At 41.0% G+C, this 27,168-nt stretch overlaps 1 protein-coding gene across 1 annotated transcript in view; it reads right to left on the minus strand.

Moving 5' to 3' along the window:
- LOC109913870 (glutamyl aminopeptidase) overlaps positions 1–27,168 on the minus strand; it is a 65,112-nt gene that overhangs the window by 6,097 nt on the left and 31,847 nt on the right. The window contains exons 6-18 of the mRNA XM_048597643.1: positions 23,276–23,430; positions 19,697–19,810; positions 17,799–17,933; positions 12,733–12,798; positions 12,320–12,385; positions 12,058–12,209; positions 10,649–10,725; positions 8,043–8,173; positions 7,863–7,918; positions 6,677–6,827; positions 6,506–6,579; positions 6,314–6,415; positions 5,355–5,525 (exon numbers count right to left, since the gene is read on the minus strand). Coding sequence (XP_048453600.1) covers positions 5,355–5,525; positions 6,314–6,415; positions 6,506–6,579; positions 6,677–6,827; positions 7,863–7,918; positions 8,043–8,173; positions 10,649–10,725; positions 12,058–12,209; positions 12,320–12,385; positions 12,733–12,798; positions 17,799–17,933; positions 19,697–19,810; positions 23,276–23,430 — 1,450 coding nt within the window. The remainder of the gene's footprint in view (positions 1–5,354; positions 5,526–6,313; positions 6,416–6,505; positions 6,580–6,676; positions 6,828–7,862; positions 7,919–8,042; positions 8,174–10,648; positions 10,726–12,057; positions 12,210–12,319; positions 12,386–12,732; positions 12,799–17,798; positions 17,934–19,696; positions 19,811–23,275; positions 23,431–27,168) is intronic.

The raw sequence follows: 27,168 nt of genomic DNA on the forward strand, positions 1-27,168 counted from the left end.
TCCTACATGTTCTTGATCCTTTCACAAGTTGGGATGTTTTCTTCTTATTTACTGTGTTCCTCATGATTTTGAATATTTTACGTAGATTGTCTTTCAGCTTTCTCCTCTCCAACAAGAACAGCCCCAGATTCTGCAATCTATCTTCATCTCTGTAATAATTCTCCAATGCCTTGATATCCTTCTCAAAGTGCATGTCCAGAACTGTACTCAATACTCCAAGGAGGCTGAACTTGAGCTTTATACTAATTCAACATATCCTCCTTGCCCTTATACTCTATGCCCTATTAATAAAATCTCAGATACTGTATGCTATTAACTACTCTCTCAACCTGCCCTGCCACCTTTCATGAGGTATGTACATATACATCCAGGTCTCTCTACTCCTGAACCTCCTTTAGAGTTGTACTCTTATTTTATATTGCCTGTCTTATTTTTCCTACCAAAGGTGCATCACCTCTCACTTCTCTGGATTTGAACATCATCTGCAACTACCCACTCTTTCCACAAAATTGTTCATGTCCTTCTGAAGTTCTACAAATTCTAGATTATTAACATCTAATCTCTAAAACCAAGTGTCCAAACACTAACCAACTGGGGATCTTCCTCCAGTCTGAACAAAAAATCCATTAACCACCCCTCTTTGTTTCCTGTCACTTAGTCAACTTGTATCCATGCGGTTGTTGACTTGCTCGCCGAGCTGGTAAGTTTGTCTTGCAGATGTTTCATCACCATACTAGGTGACAGCATCAGCACGCCTCCGGTGAAGCATCGGTGTTCTGTCCCGCCTGCTATTTATGTGTCTTCGTTTGCTGGAGTGTCTTTGCTTGGCTTGTCCTAGCCAAAAAAAAAGACAAAGACACGTACAAGAATTCCTGGAGGCTTGGCACTCAAACCGGAACTCCATTAACAAACATGTAGAGCTGGACTCCATATACCAACTTCTAAGAAACAAATCCAGAAGTGATGCCACCCACCCCACCAAGACACATAAATAGCAAGCGAGACAGAACACCAATGCTTCACTGGAGGCGCACTGTTGCTGTTACCTAGTATGGTGACAAAACGTCTGCAAACAAACTTACCTGCTCGGCGAGCAAGTCAACAACCCTACAAATCTTCTCAAAAACCTTGAACTTGTATCCATGTTGCTATTACCAAATTTGTTCCCCAATTTCTAAGTACAAGTCTGTTTTGTGGCACTGTATTAGATGTCTTTTGGAAGTCCATCATACACATCACAGCAACAGCACTGCCCTGAGCAAGCCTCCACTACCTCAAAAAAAGCTCCAATAAATTTAGTTAAACATAATTTTCTGTTATGATATCCATGTTGACTCTCTAACCCATATTTGTCCACGTGACTATTAATTTTGCCTAAATTACTGTTGATAGAAGTTTTCAAACCACAGATATTAAAAGTTTAGCCTGAAGCTGATAGGCCTATCTTTACAAATTTTTGAACAAGGATGTTACATTTGAAATTCTCCAGTCCTTCAGTACCACCCTAAGTCTAAGGGAAGCTGAAAAACTATTGCCAGTGCCTCTGCAGTTTCTACTCTCACTCCCATGTGTATTCCTGGATATATCACATCCAGTTCCGATGGCCTGTTGACATAGGTACGGACAGTTTCCGAGGACTCCTCATCAATTTTAAACTCTTCCACTGACTGAATCTTCTGCGGTTTCACCATGGCCTGGGTAGCATCTTCTATCTTGGTAAAGACAGTTGCAAATTGCCAGTTTAACATTTCACTGATGCCCTCTGCCTCCATGTGCAAATTCCCTTTTTGGTCCTTAATTGGTATCACTCCTCCTTTGATCACCCACTTACTACTACCAGTACATACTGAAGTCTTCAGAATCGTCTTTGTTTTTTCAGTCAGGGAATGAGACTTTTGCTGGTTGGGCCAGCTTTAATTGCCCATCCTTAAATGCACGCCAGAAGGTGGTGTTAAGCACCATTTTGAGCGGATGCAGTCCAGTTAGTGCAGGTAGTCGCACAATGCAGTTACGGAGGGATTTCTAGGATTTTGACTCAGCAATAGTAACAGATGGTGATATATTTCCAAGTCAGGATGGCAACTGGCTTGGAGAAAAACTTCCAAGTGTCAGTCTTCCAATGTCATTCTAGTTGGTAGTGGTCGTGGGTTTGGAAGAGACTTGGTGAATTTCTGCAGTGCATCTTGTATATAGTTCACACCGCTGATATTAAGTGCCGGTGGAGATAGCGTGGATGTGGTGCCAATCTAGCAGGCTGTTTTGACCTGGATGGTGTCAAGCTTCTGAAGTGTTGTTGGAACAGCACCTATCCAGGCAATGGGCTGTATTCCATTACACTCCTGACTTATGCATTATAAATGGTGACAGGTTGTGAGGAAATAGGAAAGGAGTTACTCATTGCAACATTCATAATCTCTGACCTGCTCTTGAACCTACAATATTTGTATGGCTAGTCCAGTTCAGTTTCTGGTTAATGGTCACCCAAAAGATATTGAGAGTGTGGAATTTAGCAATGGTAATGCCATTGAGTGTCAAGGGATAGTGATGGTGAGATTCTCTCTTGGTGCAGATCACCATTGCCTGGCATTTGTATTACTTGCCAGTTTTCTGTTCAAGTTGGCAAGCATATTAGCTACCAGTCTATTTTTATACTCCTTTGCTTTTTCACCACCCCTCTGAACCTGAATTTGTTTTTTAATTGTATTTTGTATTCAGTATTTGTCATAAGCACAGTTTCTTCTTTAGGATAATCTCTACCTTTTGTCATTCAGGGAACCCTGGATTTGTTTGTTCTACATTTCCTGCTTGAAGGAATATATCTTGATTGTGCCTGAACCATTTGTTCTTTGTAGGTAGTCCATTGTCCTCCCGACACTTTTCCTGCCAATCTTTGACTCCAATTAGTCAAGCCAATCAATTCTTACTCCCTTGAAGTTGGATTTCTCCCAATTAATTATTCTTCCTTTGGATTGTTTATTGCCCTTGTCCATGCTTACTCTCATCCTTCTGGTATAGTGATTATTGTCACCCACGAGTTCTACTGAACATCTACTTGGCCTATTTCATTTCCAAGAAACAGGTTTAGCAGCACTTACTTTGCTTATAATGCTTACTTACTTGTTGTACGGCTGTACAAAAATTCTCCTGAATATACCTTAGGAACACTTGCCACTCTCTGACCTATACGCAACCACTACCCCTGCCTATATTTAGATAATTAAAATCCCCCATTAAAACGACTCAATAATTTTGCCACCTCCCAATCGTCCAGAATTTGTTCCTCTCCATCCTTTCTGCTATTTAAGACTTAATCAAGCAATGTAACTATACCATTTTTTTTCCTTAGCTCCAGATAAATTTATTCTCCCCTTGAAACCTCCTCTTTCATCATCACTGCAATGTTAGGCTTAATCAGCCCTGCCACCCGTCCCCATTTTCATCCTTTACCATCTTTCCTAAACACTTTGTATCCAGGGATATTTAACAACTCGTGTTACCTTTCTTGAGCCTGATCTGTTATAGCCACAGCACCATATTTACACTTTGCAAACTGTACCTGCAAAGATGTTATTTACCACAATCCATCACATTTAGACTTTATTACTTTCTCCCTTTCACTGACCCCATCGATTAACTTGCTACTCTATTCTAGTGCTACCTACTTTTCCCTGTACACTTTGATATTGCTCTGATATTCTCTCCTGGTTCCCAAACCCCTGCCGAGTTTTTTATATCCTCCCAACAGCACTAGCAAAACACCATCCAAGAAACTCCGTCCTGGCTGTGTTCAATTGCAAATTATCAGACCAGTACGAGTCCCATTTTCCCCTGAGCAAGTCCCAGTGCCATAAGAATTGAAAGCACTTCCTCCTGCACCGACTTTCCAGCCAAGTATTCATCTGTCTTACCCTATATTCACTTGCATGTGGCACTGGGAGTAATCTGGGGATTACTACTTTTGAGATCCTGCTTGCTAGTTTCCTAACTTGTCCCTCAATTCTGAATGCAAGACCGTATCACTTTCTATCATATTGTTGGTTCCAAAAGATGTTGGTGGTGCACTCTTTCGTCAACATCCCCACTCTTCCCTCCAAGGGCTCTGCAGCTACTCAGTGTCATCCTCAACCCTGGCGTCAGTAAAGCAATATGCCACTCTGGATTCACATCTGCAGCTGCAGAAATGTCTCTCAGTTCCCCTATCAAACTACCTATCATTATGGTTCTTTCAGTATTCCTTGTATCCTGCTTTGAAGCTGAACCACCTGTGGTGCCATTCACTTTGCAATGGCTGCAGTCCAGAGATGAATCATCACTGTCACCAGTTTTCAGAACTCAATACTGTTTGGAGAGTGGAATGCACTCACAGGGCTTCTCTACTACTTTTTCTGTTTCTTTTTGGACTTCCTGGTGGTCAGCTATTCCATCTCTCCTTGGGAGGAGTGACTACATGTACAAACATGCTATCCATGTAGTTCTCAGCCTCAGATACGCAATGTGGTGACACTACCTACTGCTCATATTTTGAAACCCAGAACTCAAGTTGCTGCAAGTTGCAACACTTCCTGCACAAATGGATATGCAGGGTGCAGGTAATGTCCCAGAGTACCCCCAAAGAACAGGATGTGCAATTCTTGAGATTGAGGTAGCCTTGCCGTTCCTTTATTTATAAAATAACCTCATTACTGCTACAAATAAAACCTTAACTACACCATGAAACCTTACAACTAATAATAAGATCTTACTAGTACTCACAAATTCAACTATTACTTAATATGCTTCACTAGTTTCCGTAAACCTTAGTTAAAGTCCCTGCATTCCCTTCCACCATCCTTCCTCCCCACCTCCCCAAATTCCCACATGAACCAAATTTGTTACTTGGTCTACATCTGAGTCAGGTATAGTCTCTTGATCACATGCCCCTTATGGACACTTTTATTTGAAAACACTGCTCTGTTGTAGAGACCTCTGAGTTACTAACTAGCTTAGTTTTCTACTACAGTAACTGAACAAACTACTTTTAGCCGATTGACAAATTGTTGGCATTACCAGGCTCCCATATTTAATAAAGATAACTTAAATAACTTGAAGGTTGTCAGAATCTGACTCTATACCTACAGAATCTATATTTAAACTTAAGACTTACCACGTGATCCAGATTCACTACTACACTGTGTCTTCGTCTTATTAATCTAACTTAAATCACAGGCACAGCATGCAAGAATCTTATTTTATAGAATTTAGGAAATATCTTTAATTGGTTAAGTAAATCCTTTTACCTGTTCATAAACCACTGTGATAATGTTAGTCAATAAATGCCTTGTGACAGATGCAAGTGGATTGAGTATTGTATCTACCTGTCCAAAAGCCAAACATCCTCCACTGAAGCCAATCCATACAGAAGCTTGTCCTTCTCCTGAGCAAGGGTCGTTTCCTGGTACTTCTTAAACATAATTTCCCATGAAGTCAGATTCCCTGACTTTTGCATCCCATAACGGTAGACAATCATACGCAGATTTGGTGGTATACTAGTTATTAAAAAATATCAAGTTATTATTGACACACTTCATTTTCCTTTCCATTTATATTGTACTTCATAGTTAGCATTTGTTTGCAAATAGGCGTGGAAGGGGCTATGTTAACATTCCCATGAAAGGGTCTGGGAATTGGGGGTTAAAATTAGTAAATGATGTAACATGACCACAATCCACTGAAAGGAGCTCGTGGACTATCCACGTCTTGGCCTTCAGAGATGCGATGTTTCACTACAATATTTAAGTCAGGCTCCAGCAGGTAGCTGGGAGCCCAATTTAACTTTAACACCAGCCAGTGGGATTGCTGGGCTTGGAAACATGGCAGCTAAATGGAGTGAGCTGCTTCATTTGGCTGCTTTCAAGTGCTTTTTGTAGCATGGCTTGTCAGTCAAGAGCAACAAGACAGTTTCCCGCGGATCCTCAAACAAATCTACTACGATCTTTATCGAATTTGACTAGTTTAATTGTGAAAACTGGTCAGCATGGACAAGTTGGGCCGAAGGGCCTGTTTCCATGCTGTAAACCTTTATGACTCTATGAATACAATGGATGGTTCTGGTCTTCCGTTTAAGATTTCCCAACCAGCAGTATGCTAAACTGTGAAGCAGTCCAGTTCCGTAGCCAGAAACAAAGCATTGAAGAAAAAACAAATTAGGTCTAGTTATTAAATTCATGACGACCTCTGCATGCCTGGGATTCCCATGTTAACTGTTATCCCCAATCCCACCATGCTCCCTAATCCCTTCCTGCCACCTGATAAATGTCAGTGCCAGTATACTCACTGTCCTCCTGCCAACCATGTGTTAAATAGTTTAGATGCATTTGCTAATGCTTCTTCATCTCCCGTCCGGCATGCAAGCATCAAAACATCTTCCCTCAATAACCTGGACATACACCAAATATATTTTTGAATTAATTTATACAATTCAATAAATGTGCAATTCGTAATTGTTTTACAAGTAAAAACTGCAAACCTGTTCAAATGGGTGCCTTCGTCTTTCCAACCGAGTTTGTCTGTAATGGGTTTAACTTGCTTCCTCCAATAGTCCTGTAACAGTGAAAATGTCAATTTTTCTTCATTATCCAGTCTTTCAAGTATTTCAGACCTTTATTTTTACATATTCAAGGCATTCATTTCAGCTCACCTGAAACTTTGCGTAAAGAATCTCATCACCTTGCAGCATGTCCCGAATATACGCACTGGATGAAATCGCTTTCGACCAAGGCAAATATTCTAATTCATTCTCCAAATATTTTGTCATGTTTAAGGCTACAGAATAGTTTAATAGAGTTGCTCTGTAACAAGCAAGTAACAATTATAGTTCAGGGTTCCAATATATTTTATTCATGACCAGTACAAAGGTAAACTTTATGTATCTGTAGCAGTTCTACAGAGATAACATAATATATATGCCTTTCATCATAATAGCATACACTTTTTTTTTAAAGTTTTGATTTCAAATTAGTGGCATATGGGTGTTGGTTTATTTTGTGAAAGATTTAAAAATTAACTCAGTCTTTCTGGAACTATGATTTTAGATCTGTGTGTTCCTCCTGCTGTGTTCACGAAGATTTATTGAAATTGTGGGAGTTTGTGACAGGAGAGAGAAAGCATTGAAAGGCATTAGCCTACTTCTGGGTTTAGAATAAAGTGGATTAATTTTAGCTTAGGAAAACCGAGAAAATGGAAAGCTTTTGGGTGGCTTGAAGGAGATCTGATTGAGGTCAGATGCAAGTATAGTCTCTTCTAGAAATAAGATTGTTCATAGCAGTTAAGAAAATATGTTCTCACAGTGAAAGATAGTCTTTTGCGAATTGTGGCACATCAGGGTGTCTGGTAGGACCCCTGCAGATTATGAACATGGTCTAGACAATGTCTAAGCCCTCAGTTATGTGAGGATTCAAGAAAGAATTGTTCACAGCTCAAAGATTAAAAACTAAGAAGAAGCAAATAAGGAAGGCCTTCAGATTTGCTAGAATGAGGGCAATTTCTGTTTTTGAGTCACTGTAAAGTGATAGCTTTAGGAAGTAGAAAGAATTTTGTTTTGCCATTGTTTTAAAATCTTCCAAATTATAACATTTAGGTAGTCTTGATTTTTTTTCAGTTTTCTTTATTTCTTGTTTGCAATCATTTTACATTTTGTTAAAACCAAATCTGAAGTCTTTTTTGTTTCCATTTCAATGAAAGACGCAAGCTCTCTAGCTATCAGTTTGGCTTGGATTTCAATCAACATCCTCGGAGAACAATCAACAGGAGGAGAACCCAGCTTTACTCAGTTTCCCTCTTCAGCAATTTTCAAAATTCAAAGATTAAGTGACTCAAACACTTACCTTCCAAGTGAAAATGTGTCATCAATTAATCCCGTACGATCAGCAACTGAAAAGAACTACAAGGAGGTACAGAAGTTATACAGCATTTAGTTAGCACAGATTTTCCCTTTAATGAAACTGTACAATTATTTAGCTCTTACACTTCAGGCCTAAAATTAAATGAAGAACATTTTAACTTACGTTATGTTCCCTTATCAGCTGATTGATGATTTCATCCCAGGTTGATGCTTCATACTGCACACGATAGAATCCAACATGATCTGTGTTTATTTTCAGTAATCCATCAGCTGGGTCATACTTCAAATTAATACCTAAATGTTCATCAAATATAAACAGTAAATAAACTATTTTTGTCTGTATTTTAACAAAACCAATAAATAGACCAATGTCATGTGCAAAAGTCTTTTAAAGGTAGAAAGTCCTCATTTCACATGCTCGGTATAATTCTATCAGCAAGGTCTGCTCTTTTCTACCTTTAACCTTGTGCTCTAATTTCTTAATTCATCAACACAAATTAATATCTCCTGCAGATTTTATTTCTCTTGTTCTTTGGCCCTCTTTCTTACTGTTCCTGATAAAGATTTGCTCTCCATCCTTCTGAAACCACTGTACTATGAAAGTGGGTTAGTATTTCAGATCTGATGAAAGGCAAGAGATCTGAAATATTAACTGTGTCTGTCCTGCCAGATGCTGCCTGAAGTGTTGGGTATTACAAGCTGTTTTTTGTTGTAGCAACTAAAAGATTTATCTTTCACTCAACAGTGCAATCTTCCTTTATAGCATAATGTGGTGTGGGTTGGAAGAACCACATATTGCTGTCATGGGCATGATGGAGCAAATGGCCTCTTACTGTGCATACAGCTATGATTTACTGGCCCAGTGTATCACTACAGAGTAAGCTGGCCAAGTCCGAAAGGACATCACCGATAGATGGGGTCTGCTGCAAGTAATGAGGAAAACTAAATGGAAAAATTGTCCTTTATCAATCTACCTGTTGGAAATGCATCCATCCATGGTAGTATCAAGGTAGGAGTGATCACTGAACAGTCCTTGTGGAGACAAAGTCCTGTCTGCACACTGAAGACATCTCCATAATGTTGTGTAGCAATGCCACGGTGCACTTCAACCAGATGTAGCAATGCAAAACTGGGCATCCATGAGATGCTGTGGGCTATCAGCGGCAGAATCGTTTATAACCATGATGTAGCCTCTCAGCCCTGCATAATCCCAACTACCATTACCACCAAGACAGCAGATCAGCCGTGGTTCAATGGGGAGTGCAGAGAGGGCATGTCTGAAAATGAGGTGCCAATTTGGTGAAGCTGGAACACAGGACTACTTGCATGCCAAACAGCAGATGCAACACAATAGATAGGGCAAAGCAATCCCACAATGAATGGATCAGATCAAAACTCTGCAGTCCTGCCATATCCAGTCATAAATGGTGGTAGCCACCTAAACAATAAACAGAAGACGGAGGCTCCACAAATATCCACAACGATGGGGAAGCCCAGCACATCAGTGCAAAGTTAAGGCTCTTCAATGACTTACCCTCAATCATAACATCAAAAGTGGGGATATTCTGGGATTATTGCACAATGTTCAGTACAATACATGATTCCTTATATCCTGAAGCAGTCTATGCCATATGCAGCAAGACCCAGATAATATCCAGTCTTGTGCAGGTAAGCGGCAAGTAACATTCACGCCATACATACGCCAGTCAATGACAATCTCCGGTTGGAGAGTAACCTCGCCCCTTGACATTCAACGACGTTATCATTGCTGACTGCCTCACTATAAACATCTGGGGATTACCATTGACCAGAAACTGAAGTGGACAAGCACATAAATACCATGGCTGCAAGAGCAGATCACAGACTAGGAATTCTGTGGTAAGTAACTCACATCGTGACTTCCCACATCCTGACCATCTACAAGGCACAAGTCAGGAGTGTGATGGAATACTCTTCACTTAATCTAGATGAGCACATTTTCCAACAGGACTCAAAGAATGGTGCCATCCAGGACAAAGTAGCCCACATGATTGACACAACTTCAACATTCACTCCTTTCAACCCCAATGCACAGCGCCAGCAGTGTGGACCATTTACAAGGTATAGTGCAGTAACTTACCTGTCCAAACCTACGATCTCTATCACAAAGGTAGACAAGGATAGCCGATGTATGGGAACGCTATCATCTGGAAGTTTCCTTCAAAACTGGAAATATACCACTGTGCCTTCATTTTGCAGGATCAAATAGCTGGAACACCCTAACAGCACTGTGGTTGTCGCCACATTGCGAAGACTGCAGTGGTTCAAGAGGGCAGCTCACTACCATCTGCTTAAGGGCAATTAGGGGTGGTCAATAAGCACTAGCCCAGTCAGTAATATCCACACCTCATGTAAAAAAAAAATTGATCTTGCATGAGCCAACCTTATATTTAAAAAAGGCTTAGAGAAATAAAAGTAGTTTTGATGGCGATGCTCCAGCCTAACACTTGCGGGCTCAATGTCTGAGCTCGCACTCCCAGTAGGGAGCATCAACTGGTGGGGGCTTAGATAACGTGGGCTTACTGAATTGCAGGACTTTCAGGACTAGAGCTCCAATGTCCCACTGAGGTGCTTGGCCCCCATTATAAAATCTGCCCAATTATCATTTCCACGACCTGTAAAGCACTTTCAGCATTTTCTGCTTTGCTTTCAGATTTTGAGCCTGTGCAATTTTTGGATCCACGAAAGCCTACATTTTCAAGTCTCAACCTTCTTTTATCTCATACGTACTGTTTGAACTGGACTTAAAAAATGTTTCATTTTGTTCATTCTTTGTGTGCCACTTTATGGGGATATTCCATCGATAACTGAAATAGAAAAATGAAGGTTTCAATAATTTTCAATTGTTTATTGTATATTTTTAACCATTGTATCAGGGGCTATGGCCATATCTTCTGAGCTACATCACACCGTCAGACTCCACATTTTCACTGTGCATGGTGAAAGATCAAAGTTTGGATATTCTGAACAAGGAAAATTCAACTGGAAATGGAAGCAATATAGCCATAGTAAAGATGTGCCTATAACTGACAGGAAATGACCAACTGGTCCATCAAACAAGTAATGTATGGGCCAATGGGCTGTGGCAGGTCATCTAAAATGAGATAAACTTTACAGTCTACTATAAAGGATGTAATAGCAGAGCATTCAGAAGTACATAAGCAGAGTTAGCATTCCTTCATGGAGGAGAAATCAGGCCTGATAAATTTATTGACTTCTTTGATGAGGTAATAGCAGGATAGATAAAAAGGAACAGTAGACGCATTACATTAGCATTCCTAAAAGGCATTTCATAAGGCACTTTTATTACCTTGAAGGAAGAGAAACTGTGCAGTGGATTTTTTTGCTGGAAGATGGGTTTGGACACTATCAGGTGGTGTCTTTGGAAAAAAAAACAAGTAACTGCCCGGCAACGGGGTTTGGATTGATTTAAAGTAGCAGTTTGACACTGAATTGAGGGCACAGAAAACAGTTAGGATACAGACGTCCAAAAGGTCTATCCACAAGCTGGATCCCTCGCTCTACCTTAACATGCAAAGACTTTGCAAAAAGAAATAAAACTTCAAATTAAAGCCAAGATCCAAGTTCATCTGACTGGCTACTAGATTGAAGATCTCTGCAGTCAACAACCATGGGTATCAAACCCAAGAGGAAAACTGTGAGCAAAGTCATCTCATTCCATCCCATTAGTTTTGACTGTGATCCACAGACATTGTTTCTCTTTGGCTATAGTTTCCATCCACGATATTTCTAAGTGTGTGTGTGTAGACAGAAAGACAGAGAGAGGCACAGTGCGAGAGTGTGATCATGTGTGAGAGTTTGAGCGAGAATGCGCGTAAAGCTTTAAAAGGAGTATAATTTAAGTTTGCATTAGTAACTGGTTTTTATCAGGTTAGATGATAAGTTTGTGACAATAAATACATTTATGTTTCTTCTTCATTGACAAAGCTTGGTGAGAGAATTTCTTTTATTTTAGATAGTGGTCACAATCAGCCATTAACTATCCTGAAGATTAAATGAATCATATTTCACACTTTTGATGATTTATGGAAAATGGGGCTTGATTTCCAATTTATTATTCCCACCACGATCGTGCCAATGCAAAGCAAATTGGTTATCCACTGAACAGCATGCCTTACTTTAGAGATGAAGGAGGCTGAGTTGCATTTGCTCCAGGGTCTAACAGGAAGCGTTTCTGTGTGAGCTTGGAGATTGATTCAACATTTAGTACAGGAAAACCCATTTGCCGTGTCCACGTATCCATCACTTCCTTTACAGGATAACCACTGACCTACAGAAGAAATTAATTCAATGCTAAGAAGCGTGGAAAATAAGAACTGGCCAAAGCAGTAAACACTCATATTGAAAGGAGTAAAGATTACAACCTAAACTAGTCTTTACCTGAGTGAGGGCTTGCCAGAAGTCATCAGTCTTTGCATTTTTAAATTGGTGATCCTGGAGGTATTTCTGAAAGTAGAATGCAGCAGTTTTAAAAAAAGTTCCTCAGTTATTGTAAACAAAATATTTAATTTCAGTATGGCAGGCATTGTTTCCCTTCTTGGACCCTCAGCATTCTGTGTCATCCACAGACAAGATGTATGCATGGAATTAGATATCAACAAATGCCATTCTTCTCCATCTCTGTTAGGAACCACTTAGTTTCCAGTGATGCCCTCATGACAGAATGACTGAGAATGGGATCTCATCAGTGCAGGAGTAAGAGGACAGATAACAACTTAAAAACTATGTGCTGAAGCCATGATGCATTGCCACATCTACTGATCAAGAGAAAAAAAATCTAAAGAATTTTGTACCTGGCAACCCTGCTGAAATTTCTCTGGAGTAATCCAATCACGCAGCATACGGAGAATTGATGCACCCTGCAAACATGAACAAAAAGAAACACACAATAATCCCTAAAAATATGATCTGCAACTACAACACACAAATATGCCCTTAAAACAAGAGAGGAAAAACTGTATTTTTTAAACTGGCAGATCGTCAAATCTGTTGAGCAGTCTACTGGTGCAGTGGTGGAACAAGAAACTGAAACGGATTTCAAAGAAGAATTAGTCAGGGTTTGGTTAACAAAGAGAGATTACGGGCTACTAGAAAACAGCTAAGAAATTCCAAATAGGTGGGCTAAGAAATTGAAGTTTCTGGTTCCCCCTGTCTGAAACTTACATTGTGTTAACTGTGTGAACACAAATTAAAATACACAACCAATTAATGGCTACTTAAGGACCTCAATGTGCTGGGCAGTTGAAGTAAGGCAAGGGTGTAACGGGCAATTATTTCACCAAAGTTGAAGATAATATCCTCCCCAAACTCTGTAATGGCCTGGTCTTCAAAACCTGCATCCGCACCATTCCCTTTAGGTGCATTATCCCTCTCTGTCAAAAAATGTCCAGGGTTTCTCATGTCTGGTAGCCATTGAGCTTCTCGTGAGCCTGCTGACAGTCTCAGGAATGTGTTCTGGTGATACCGGGACTGCAAGAGCAGCCGGCCTAACTTATGAAGAAAATTGCTGCTTTGTTGTCAATGACTAGCTTAAAGGGGTCATTATTGTTAAATTATGTGCATTTGCACAAGGCATCCACGCAAATGATAGCCATATAATCAGCCTCATACTGATTTATGGTTCAAATCACTGACAATTATAATGCATTTGTGTTGGGGGAAGCAATAATCATGGAGACACATAGAGAACAAAGTATTTGAACAATTAATTTCACGTTATGCACATAATATTGCAGTAAACAAACAGATTCTAAATTAAAAAGGTAAATAATGCCCTAGGATAAACACTGCAACAGATTCTCATTATGTTCCCTAACTGGACACTGTTCGTATTCAAACATAATTTGCAAGGTAGCTACTGTTTACAACATTACTTTATTTACAATCAATTCAATATATCTTTCATTTTACCAACAGCACCAAGTATCTTACTGTTAACAGATGTCTGCAAATCAATAAGAGTGATAAGTTTTAATTGCTCACCAGTGCATGTCTGTCAATTATAATGGCCCCTACATACACTGTCTGATTTTAGGGCCCACTGTGAGGTTGAAATTGTGAAGTACATGTTATTGAGAAATGTATTAATTCCTCCCCCTGATTTTAATAGAGGCTTTTAAAATAAAATGAATTTCAAACAAATGTGTTTGTATATTTCCTATTAATATCTCTCAGCACTAAATTAACATGTAGGAAGAATCTTCCATTATGCCAATTTCAGTATGACTTGGTGAGTCACTTCCACTAGAGGGCAAGTTGTGTGAGCACACAGTTCTCAGCTCATTGCATCTGCATGTGTTTGAGGACAATTTTTTTCATTCATTAACGGGATGAGGGCGTCACTGGCAAGACAGCATTTATTGCCCATCCCTAGTTGCCCAGAGGGCAGTTAAGAGTCAACCACATTGCTGTGGGTCTGGAGTCACATGTAGGCCAGACCAGGCAAGGATGGCAGTTTCCTTCCCTAAAGGGCATTAGTGAATCAGATGGGTTTTTCTGACAATCGACAATGGATTCATGGTTAGCATTAGACTCTTAATTCATTTTTTTAAATTGAATTCAAATTCCACCATCTGCCTGAGTGTGATTCAAACTCAGGTCCACTAAACATTATCTGTGTCTCTGGCTTAACAGTTCAATGATAATACCACTAGGCCATCACCTTCATGGTAAATGTTAAAGGGTAGGGAGTGGGAGCAGCAAATTCTTGCCCCTGCAAATTCTCTGCCCTCTTGAGGTCAAAGATTTTGGCACCATGGGCAGAGGTTACCCACAGAGGCATGTTCTTACTGCAAGCCAGGGGCAACAGTGTTTCTGCACTCAGATAGATGTCACAGCACGACAAGAAGTGGCCCCATGGCTCAGTAATGCCTTGCTGCACATAGCTGCCACAGCGGTTCTTTTGTCCCCTCCTCATGGTGATAGTTATGACCAAATGGTGGGGATTAATCTGTTCAGAATTGTCTTTGCAGCTCTACTCCTGTCCTAGCCTCGGACAAAATCAGACGTTCTTCACCTCAAACGTCACTGAAGCTCCCAACCTTGCTGAGATCTTGAGACTCCTGACTCACAGAGCAGAAGTGTTGTTCTGTGGGCTTCTCCCCAGAAAAGAGGACACACCTGAAGATGGTGTTCATGCAACTTTCTTCATTTCACACTTGGAACAGTATGTTTAGTGTACGTCTACATATGCCTTCAACATATGTGTAATTCTTGTGCCCTCAGGAGGCCATGCATAGGTGAAAGGGCATGGAAATGGATGGTGGTGACAGATGGGCTAGAGTGCATGATGGACAGATGACATCACATGGCACATGGACATCCACTGGGAGGTGAATAGTTCTTGTGCAGTGGCAGCATGAGGAGTCTCAGCTGAACTTACAGTGGATTTCCTTGCACAAGTCAATGGCTGTTGCCATTAGTCTCTCTTATGCATGGCCTCTATCTGCCAACTGCATTTCTACTACCCCATTATCTTTCTCATTTCTTGCACTGGTGAGAGTAGGCAAGCCCTCTGTAGGTGTGCCCTTGACATACTGGATCTGTCCACAAAGGCTCTCCAGTCCACTGACCAAATGAACTCTGTGACTAATTCCGAATGAAGGAAACATGGCAGTTACCCAGGAACCTCTCACACATTTGCTGCAGTTGCACACCATTTGCACATTGAGGGAGTGGACACTCTGCCTATTTAAGAAAGCATATGTCCATTTTGAAGGAGGATTACGGCCACCTGTGTGGAATTCTATGGACTTGTGGGAATCCCACCATAGCACTGAAGCTGACGGTCATCTTGGCTTAGCTTAAATTCCATTATAGACCACAGCCTTATGTTATACACTGCCCTCACAAGCGAGGAATCCGTCCTTTTCTTATTATACAAAGATGGACTATAGATGTGAGATCCCAGAAATGACTCCGGCCAATCCTTGAAACAATTCTCCAGTGAAATTTCACATCTCCACTCAGGGGCGGCAGTTCCCAACTCCATCCCATTCATCTCATCTCCTCCTCCAGCATGCCACATATGCCAGAGCCAGTCTTTATAAGCAGACTCTTCAGAGACACTGGTTCTGCAAAGGGTCCATAACATTAAGCTGGTCCCTGCCCTACTGTCCCCACGAGCTTCGCTAGCACTACATCACGTCATTGGTGCTTCTTCAGCCATTGCAGCCCTTTTGATGTGGCTGCTGAAGCTTTCTCTCACTCTTCTCTTGATTGAAACAGTGATCTGAGCATGCCCTTCTTCCTTTGCTGCCTTCAGCCCTTAATGGGCAACACCCTTTGCCTTCTTGGCTTTTTAAACTTCCAGTTACTTGCCTTCTTCCATACATAAAGACTCAAAGCAAAACAGGGCAGAACACATACACTTAAGGGTAAGGTCCTGGGGAGTGCTGCTGAACAAAGAGGCCTTGGAGTGTAAGTTCATAATTCCTCGAGAATGGAGCCGTAGTTAGATAGGATAGTAAAGAAGGCATTTGGTATGCTTGCCTTTATTGGTCAGTGCATTGAGTACAGGAGTTGGGAGGTCACGTTATGGCTGTACAGGCCATTGGTTAGGCCACTTTTGGAATACTGTGCAATTCTTGTCTTCCTGGAAGGATGTTGTGAAACTTGAAAGGGTTTAGAAAAGATTTACAAGGATGCTGTCAGGTTTGGAGGGTTTGAGCTATAGGGAAAGGCTGAGTAGGCTGGGGCTGTTTTCCCTGGAGCGTTGGAGGCTGAGGGGTGACCTTATAGAGGTCTTTAAAATCATGAGGGGGGTGGATAGGGTAAATAGACAAGGTCTTTTCCCTGGGATGGGGGAGTCCAAAACTAGAGGGCATACGTTTAATGTGAGAGGGGAAAGATTTAAAAGGGACCTGAGGGGCAACTTTTTCACACAGAGGGTGGTGCATATATGGAATGAGCTGCCAGGGGAAGTGGTTGATGCTGGTACAATTACAACATTTAAAAGGCATCTGGATGGGTATATGAACAGGAAGTATTTGGAGGGATATGGGCCTCATGCTGGCAAATGGGACTAGATTTATTTAAGATATCTGGTCGCACGGATGAGTTGGACTGAAGGTTCTGTTTCCATGCTGTATGACTCTACAACTTTGTCAGGAGAGTAATTTCACTAAAATGGGGGTTTTAAGTGGTTGTCTTACAATTGATTGTCACATAAACAAATGTATCTGGACTGTAGCGGTACAAGAAAGCAGCTCATCACCATCTTGTCAAGGCCAACTAAGGACAGGCAATAGATGCTGGCCAGCCAGTGCCACCCACAGTGAATTAAAATTTACCACCAATAAATTCTAATAAGTAGCAATCTTTCTGTTAAACTGCACTCCCTTTCACTGGCATCCGTGTGCCTTCCCCCTTGGGAACTCAGTACATCTTATTCCCCATCATAGAATTTAGAGTACAGAAGGAGGCCGTTCAATCCATTGTGTCTATACCAGCTCCTGAAAGCAGTAACCAGCTGGTCCCATTCTCCAGCCCTTTCTCTGTAGCCCTTTAAATTCCTCATTTTCAGTTACATATCCCATCAGTTACACAAAACAATCCCACTCTTGCTGTGTTCTTTCCACTTTGTAGTTGGGGCCAGTGCATCTTCCACAAAATTTTACAAAAGTACGAAACTGACAACGAATGAAATCTTCAGTGGCTTCAAATTGAGACCCAGGCCCAGTCTATGGCTGGAAATTCAGCTACTGCCAGGAAGGCATTGGGGAGCAATCCTAATGTATTTTTGGACAGAATTCAGCCCATTCAGTACGCATGAGCCTTTGCAAAATATCACAACACACTTACAGTGCAACTAAGAAAGTCCAAATGTATAGCTTATTTATAATAACTTCACAGTTCTTACCTTACTATATGATATGCCATCAAACACAGAAGTAATTTCTGCTGGTGTTGATACATTAACAATGATTGGATGAGATGATAACAAAGCATCATCAGCCATTACACTCAAAACATCACTTGCAAGAATCTGATCCATCTGGGAAAAATATCATCAGAGTTTAGTGACCAAACCAATCATGAATCATACTACTGTAAGTCTCTACGTGGCAGAACTAGGTGATGCATATGCCTGCCAGTGCACTATAAAAAAATCTTATGAGCACTTAGAAAATAAGAGACGATATCACTGCTTTTACTGAAAAGATAATGAAAAATTACTAATTTATATCATTTATGTCTGACTTATGAACACACATACTTACAAACTTGATCTCGTACAGAGGTATAATTTTAAAGACCTGAGATATGAACATTTCCTGTACTTACAAACGGCTCCTTTATATTGCCTTGCATTGTGTCCTGATTTGTGAACGGAGTCCAGAACTGAACCCGTTCGCAAGCTGGGGACTGCCTGTACATCAACAATAACAGCAGGAAAGGGAATCTCTAAAGAACAGCCTCATATTTGTAGATATTTTCAATTAACCTGTTCAGACATGTTATGACACATTTGCAGCAGGTTGGATTTGAACCCAAGCTTTTCAGCTCAGTGCATCACAAGAGGCCTATTTTTCAGCATCTGTATGCTGGTATCAATGATATACTTTCAGGACCAGGCTCAATTTTTGTTGAGGGATCCACTTGATATTTTTCAAGGATCACTTTTTACGTTTCAGGGCTTCTCTACAATCTCATATAGCTCCTTCATTAGGTGAGACAGTCACCTTCCGTATATATGTTGACATACAGTGGCTTTAGACTCATGGCAGCAGAATTAGAAAAATCTCTAATAATCTTCACAATTTCATTAAACTTAAAGCCGCAACAAACAAGGAATGTATTGATGTCCTGGATACCGTAGTGTTCAAATTGGCAGAAGTCAGCTACAAATGTTTTTGTACATAACAGGAAAGTTGATCCACTTCTATACACAAAAAACCATCATCCCAAACTGGTGAGGTTACAGCTAAACATTTGTGAGTTTGTCTAACACAATCAAATATGCAAATGGAACTCAAATCATTGCGCGTGAGGCACTTCAAGATGTGGCAGCACAAATGCAAATCTTTTAAGAATATCTTTGGTCAATGAGGTTAGACATGGCGGTCATTACAATTTTATCCATTGCATTTCCCCTTCCCCCCGCAACCACAATCCATACAACAGTTCCCAAACTCCACATTAATTTGCAAGGAATTTATTACCTTAGTCTTCCTGCTCCAAGTTTAGGTGAGCATTTCTTACTTTGACACGTGAGTTTAAAATGTTTTCTTGCTTTTGCACCTTTCTAGTCCCCGCTTCAGACCTTTTCTGCCATTCGTTGACCTTCTCTCCCATTTCAGCTCCTCACTCCCCCATGGTGGTCCCTCTTTTCTAAACCCTCACCTCCCCCCTCAAAAAAAATCTCCTCTATCCCACTCGAATATTCACTTCCTCTTCAGCCCTCAGTCTTGCCCACCAGGCCCTCTGCCCTACTTCTCCATCTTGACCTCCAATCCGCTCTGCCATCTGTCAGGCTCGGTTCCTGTTCCCATCCCTACTTCCATTGTCCTTGGTAAATGCTGCCATGCACGATGCTCATCCAATCACTAGCTGGTTCTCTCCCACATTTGATGCCAATAAGGTCACCACAAACTCACCATTTCTTTTGATTTTATCTATGGGGGTGACTTTTTTTGCCTTGGTCACCCATATTAGGGGATACTCCTGGGTTGATTTAAGTACTTTCGTTGCCAGATTCATCTGTCAATCCTATATATTTTGAGGTATGTTCAGAACCAGTGTGGAAGATTTACTTACCATGAACCAATCAGGTTCAGTAGCATTTACCCCAATGTTTTCAAAGAAACTGGCAAATCCTTCATTCAGCCACAAGTCGTCCCACCAATCCATGGTCACAATATTTCCAAACCACTACAAGTAGAAACAATGTTCATTGTACACTAAACAGCTTAGTACCTTTTATTTTAATGCACTTGACATCAATTAAAAAGCTAACCAAGTGAAACATCTAGAAACAAACCTCCTGAGTGTTTTCCCAACTACTATTTGAATCTTACCTTTCTAAATCTAATGATTTTAATGATTTTTCACATGGAGAACTATGGCCTGCAGTTAAAGTTCAACTTGGAATTCATAACTAAGGTTCCTAATATACAATTAAATGGGTTTACTTTGTCCCTCTTATTCATCCCCATTGCTCTTGGAAGCAGTGAAAATCTGCAACATAATTCTGACAGAAACCAGATATAACTGCATATTCTAAACATCCACAAGATTTTAGATTTACCGATGTTAATGGATGGCCTTCAAATTAGGACAGTACAAAATTTTAAATGGCTCCTTTGCTGCTTGAGATAGCTTGCATTTTGTTAATGCAGAAACACACATCCACCATTCAACTTCAACGAATGTGGACTCAAAAGAAAATATTTGTGGGTGGCATGATGGCACAGTGGTTAGCACTGCTCCCTCACAATACCAGGGGCATGGGTTCCCCTTAGGCGACCGCTAGTTTGGAGTTTGCATGTTCTCCCTATGTCTGTGTGGGTTTTTTTCCCAACAGTACAAAGATGTGTAGGTTAGATGGATTGGCCATGCTAAATTGTCCCACAGCGTCCAGGGATGTACAGGCTCAGTGGAGTAGCCATGAGAAATGCAGGGTTATGGTGACAAGGTGGGCAAGGTGAGATGCTCTTTGGAAGGTCGGTGCAGACTTGATAGGCCAAATGGGATTCTATCACGATATTGTCTTAGCAGCAAATATTGTAAGAGTGTAAATAAGGTATGGGACATGCTGATATCAGAACCTAAACGCCTGGTATTGGTTCCTGTTACACAAAAACCTTTGCCAAAAGAACAACAGTATGAAATCACACCAGTGTCAAAAGTTATAAAAAAAATTGTCCTGAATATATGAAATTGATCACTTAAAGAAGTAGTTTTTGAGCAAAGACTATTATATTTATTATTAAAAATGTGAACACGTACACAAAGTACAATGGAGTTAAGAACAAACTTTCACAAGTAGTGCAGTGCTGGATGAAAACAAGAAACTTGCAGCATATTTCTTAAGCAAATAAGCTATTCAAGCCCTGCAATTGGTAAATAGAAAATGTTTTCTAAATTCTTTCTGCCATTTTATGTTATTGATTGGAATGTTTTTATTTCCTAGCATTTTGCACCACTTTTAAACCATCGTGAAACAAAGAGTGAACACAAATCAAGAAGTCTGCAGCTCAACAAATCTTTAAATAAAAACCTTTGAGATGTTTCCAAGAAGAAATAAAGTATGAACAAGTACTTTCAGCCCATTTAAAACATCTCATCATTTAGGCTAAATTCAGGATTTTACAGAACACTTTTGCTTCCCCTACTCCACTGATTATTTTGGGTTTAATTCAGCATTCTTGATTTCTAGTTGAATTAGGAATCTTTCAGTGTACTTTAATGTCTCACAACAATGAATGTTTACCAAACGTTTTGGAGGGTTTCTCAATAAATAAGTAATTCTAAATGCTGATATGTTCTCTTGAAAATCTAAGTAAAATAGGTCATTTTGTCAATCCAATCGTGGCCTGGACTTTATCTTACTACCTTATAGACCTTGATTCCTTTGTAGATAAAATGTCTGCCAACAATTTGTTTATGGTGTTCTCATCCTATTCTCAGATAGTTTCTATCATGTATTACAAACACAAAGATTGAATTATATTTTTCTTTACAGACTGGATACCGGTGGTCAGCAGTGTGCCACCAGGATTGGTGCTGGGTGCGTTGCTTTTTGTCATTTATATAAATGATTTGGATGTGAATGTAGGAGGTATGGTTGATAAGTCTGCAGATGACACCAAAATTGGCAGTGTAGTGAACAGCAAAGAGGATTACCTCAGAGTACTACGGGACCTTGATCAAACGGGCCTATGGGCTGAGGAGTGGCAGATGGAGTTTAATTTAGATAAATGTGAGGTGCTGCATTTTGGAAAGGCAAATCAGTGCAGGACTTATACACTTAATGTGTGGGTGGCACAGTGGCTCAGTGTTAGCACTGCTGCCTCACAGCACCAGGAACCCAGGTTCAATTCCACCCTTGGGCGACTGTCTGTGTGGATTTTTGCATGTTCTCCCTGTGTCTGCGTGGGTTTCCTTCGGGTGCTCCGGTTTCCTCCCACAGTCCAAATATGTGCAGGTTAGGTGGATTGGCCATGCTAAATTGCCCATAGTGTTCAGGGATGTGTAGATTAGGTGGGTTATAGGGGGATAGGTCTGAGTGGGATGCACGGAGGGTGAGTGTGGACTTATTGGGCCGAAGGGCCTGTTTCCACACTGTAGTGATTCTATGAAATCTATGAAATTAACGATAAGGACCTGGGGAGTGTTGCTGAACAAAGAGACTTTGGAGTGCAGGTTTATAGTTCCTTGAAAGTGGAGTTGCAGATAGACAGGATAGTGAAAAAGGCGTTTGGTATGCTTGCCTTTATTGGACAGTGCATTGAGTACAGGAGGAATTATTGTGGCTGTATGGGACGTTGGTTAGGCTACTTTTGGAATACTGTGTTCAATTCTGGTCTCCCTGATATAGAAAAGATGTTGAAAAACTTGAAAAGATTCAGAAAAGACTTACAAGGATGTTGTCAGGGTTGGAGAGTTTGAGCTATAGGGAGAGGCTGAATAGCTGGGGCTGTTTTCCCTGGAGCATCAGAGGCTGAGCGGTGACCTTAAAGAAGTTTATAAAATCATGATGGGCAAGGATAGGGTGAATAGACAAGGTCTTCTCCCCAGTGTGAAGGAGTCTAAACTAGGGGGCATAGGTTTAAGGTGAGAGGGGAGAAATTTAAAAGGGACCTAATGGGCAACTTTTTCACGCAGAGGGTGGTGTGTGTATGGAATGAGCTGCCAGGGGAAGTGGTGGAGGCTGGTAAAATTACAACATTTAAAAGGCATCTGGATGGGTACATGAATAGGAAGGGTTTAGAGGGAAATGTGCCAAATGGGACTAGACTAATTTAGGATATCTGGTCAGCAAGGACCAGTTGGTCCAAAGGGTCTGTTTCCCTGATATATAGCTCTATGATTCTATGATATATTTTATCCAATGAGTATTGATTTAGGTAGATCCCTCTGTCTTTTTCATGCTTTTTATAATCTCAACTAAAATCTCGTCAGTGCCACTATTTCTAACCATTTAAATTTTGTTTAGTTGAAACACAGCAACTCCTGATTCACCACTGAAAAAAAAAGGGGATAAAAATGTCTTTAGGAAGATAGACGAGACATTTAAGATTGAGTAGAAGTCTCGTTATCTGCAGCTCAAGCTAAAATCAATAATAATGTACAAATTGGCATTACTGAACACTGAATATTGCATTCTTTCAGTACCTGGTGAACAAGTTCATGGGCAACAACTGAGGCCACCCGTTGCTGATTATATGAGGAGGATTCATTTTTATCAAACAGCAAGTTAGTCTCTCTGTAGGTGATCAGTCCCCAGTTTTCCATAGCACCGGTACCAAAGTCTGGGATGGCAATCATATCTGCAATGTAGGCAACAGGATCAATAAAATTCATCTGACAGAAATACAGACAGTGTGTTCACATTAATCTTTTAGATTTGCTGAGTAAACTATCACAAGACCACATGAAATTGACTGTTCTGGTATTCTTTTGTCATTTGCAGGTTGTTATATGCTATACTTGGCATTTAATGATTAGATGGTAGATATTTATTATCGGATTAATATTAAATGCTATTTTTAATGACTGTGTCTTACTGAAGAGAATCTGATTAATGTACTGATTCCTTTATACTTCAAAGCTTTTCTAGATGTAGAAACACTGAGATAGAGGAAAGAAAGTATGACATTTATTCTACAAGTGAAGGAGACTTAATTATTTCGAGCTCAGCAGTAGCATTCAGTTCCACTGGTTCTCATGTGTGCTCTCAACTTTTGTATATTCCTGTCCCTGCTTTGTAAGGTTACACAATCTGCTAGGTGCTTGAGGTAGCAGTGTTTGGATAAGAAATGAACATATTCAAAGATCCAACGCATAATCCTCCGACACTTCCGCCATCTGCAATCCGACCCCACTACCAAAGACATTTTTCCCTCTCCACCCTTATCTGCTTTCCGGAGGGACCACTCTCTCTGTGACTCCCTTGTCCGCTCCACACTCCCCTCCAGCCCCACCACACCCGGCACTTTTCCCTGCAACCGCAGGAAGTGCTACACCTGCCCCCATACCTCCTCCCTCACCCCCATCCCAGGCCCCAAGAAGACTTTCCACATCAAGCAGATGTTCACCTGCACATCTGCCAATGTGATATACTGCATCCGCTGTACCCGTTGTGGCCTCCTCTACATCGGGGAAACCAAGCGGAGGCTCGGGGACCGCTTTGCAGAACACCTACGCTCGGTTCGCAATAAACAACTGCACCTCCCAGTCGCAAACCATTTCAACTCCCCCTCCCATTCCTCAGACGACATGTCCATCCTGGGCCTCCTGCAGTGCCACAACGATGCCACCCGAAGGTTGCAGGAACAGCAACTCATATTCCGCTTGGGAACCCTGCAGCCCAATGGTATCAATGTGGATTTCACAAGTTTCAAAATCTCCCCTCCCCCCACCGCATCCCCAAACCAGCCCAGCTCGTCCCCACCTCCCTAACCTGTTCTTCCTCCCACCTATCCCCTCCTCCCACCTCAAGCCCCACCCCCATCTCCTACCTACTAACCTCCTCCCCCCCCCTTGACCTGTCCGTCCTCCCTGGACTGACCTATCCCCTCCCTAACTCCCCACCTACACTCACCTTTACTGGCCCCATCCCCGCCTCTACGACCTGTCTGTTTCCTCTCCACCTATCTTCTCCTCTATCCATCTTCTATCCGCCTCCCCCTCTCTCCCTATTTATTTCAGAACCCCCTTCCCTTCCCCCATTTCTGATGAAGGGTCTAGGCCCGAAACGTCAGCCTTTCTGGTCCTATGATGCTGCTTGGCCTGCTGTGTTCATCCAGCTCTGCACCTTGTTGTCTCGGATTCTCCAGCATCTGCAGTTCCTACTATCTCATATTCAAAGATGTTAGTCGAGTAAACAGCATGCACAATATATCAAATACGTGTGTCCTGTGACCTGGTTAGGAATGAGTCATCAAGGACTGCTCACCTAGACCATCCATTAACTATTCTGAATTAAAATGGTTCATAAAATGTAAATCACTAATATTAAATTGGTAATGTGGAATGTGCTTTATTTTATAAGTTCACCTTGTTCTTGCTACTGCCATCTTGCAAATCCCTGCAGCAAGATTTTCAGAGGCCATTATGAGGCAGAAATACAAAAATATTGAAGAAACTCAGGAAGTCTACACAATCTGTGGTGAGACAAACAGAAGTGATGTTTGAGTCCAATATGACTGAGCTTCTCCAGCACTTGCTGTTTGTATTTCAGATCTCCAGCATCTGCAGTATGAGTTGTTATCCCAAATTCAAACACTCTGTGGCCTTTACCTGTTACCTGGACAATTAGATGTAGATTTTCTAGTTTTGGTGTGGTTTGTAATGGTGGCAGACTAAACACAGTCTTTAACAAACCAATTCCATTCTGCTTGCTCCTTTAAATGATCTGGCACTGCTCGCTGGCTGCACACATTAGCAACAGCAAATATCTGGCACTCCTTAAAATCACCCTGAACTGCTCAAAAACAACTAGACCTTTCAAAAAGCAAAAGGCATTGTGATTAGAAGAGGTGCTGAAAGTCAAGGTCAAAGTGAAACGGACTCAGAAGAGAATGAAAAAAGGAGAAATGAGAGAGAGAGCAGGGTCCAATTTTACAAATGCTCCACTGGAGATCTTCGTGGAGGAGGTGGAATTCAGACATAATGTGTGTCCTGTTACAATATGTGTAGGGTTATTTTTAATCCTTACTGTTGCCATATAATTGCATTCAGCAGGTGTCAAGTAAACAGAGACAATTAAGAGTGGACACTGGTTGTAACACAAATGGCACTGCTTGTGTGAAATCAACATGAACTGCTTGGTCTGTAAGCATATGGCAGACCTGTGCTATGAGTACCAGTCCCTGGGCCAATAAACCATATGGCATATTTTGTCCCCTAAGTCCATGCAGGCCTGGATGCTTTTTTGGAGCTATAGGAATTTATGAGCCCAATTTCTCACTCGTTAAGTTTTAAATAGCTCAGATATTAACTTAACCCGTAGAAACCTTTTGGAAGATTGGAGTTGGTGGGAACTAAAAATAACGTAATTAGATGTCCTACTCACTTGAATATTAAGAAATTAATACCCTGTATCAAAATGCATATTTAAGTTATGCCTTCCTTGGTGGAGATGAATATTTTCAATACTGTCTCATGAAACAAAACAAATTCACATCTATTCCGTGATTAGCTAACGATGATGAAAGCCACTGCAATAGAGGACAATCTGTGTTTGAGTGTCCGTGTGGCATTCACCTGTGGTGAGCATCATGTAATTTGGTTGTTACTCAATATACACTTGCGATACTTGATCAGTTATGAAACTGAAAAGCAAGTTTTTAAAAAATGACTGTGAATAATTAAAAGTCTATACAGATCTTAAGTTTTCCAATACAGTGCAAAGAGACAAGTATTAAAATAAGTCAAAGAAATCCTACAGTGTGGAAGCAGGCCATTTGGCCCATCGAGTCCACACCAACCCTCTGAAGAGCATCACACCCAGAACCCACTCCCCCATAACCCTATATTTCCCATGGCTAATCCACCTAGCCTGCACATCCTGGACACTATGAGCAATTTAGCATGGTCAATCCACCCAATCTGCATATCTTTGGACTGTGGGAGGAAACCAGAACACCCGGCGGAAATCCATGCAGACACAGGGAGAATGTACAAACTCCACACAGATAGTCACCTGAGGCTGGAATCAAACCCAGGTCCCTGGCACCGTGAGGCAGCAGTACTAACCACCACGTCACCCCAATTGATGAAGGTTACATTTCCTACACATCTTCTGGGTAAATATTACTTTAAATACTGAGCATGCCAAGACTTAATTGAACTCAATATATTTGTAACTAATGCTGCCAAGTCATTTGCAACAAAAGATTATTGTCAAGTCTAAGAAATTTATACACACAAAAGGTACTTTCTGCTGAGAGACAATGGAGAGTGATTAGCAACTCTGATTGATTAATTACCATTTAGTCCAGTGACTCATGGTTGGCTGTAGCACTTTAAATGCTTTTCCAGATAAATTCAGTTACATCATCCAG

This window comes from Rhincodon typus, chromosome 1, assembly GCF_021869965.1.
Source record: "Rhincodon typus isolate 14 chromosome 1, sRhiTyp1.1, whole genome shotgun sequence".
Lineage (NCBI taxonomy): Eukaryota > Metazoa > Chordata > Chondrichthyes > Orectolobiformes > Rhincodontidae > Rhincodon > Rhincodon typus.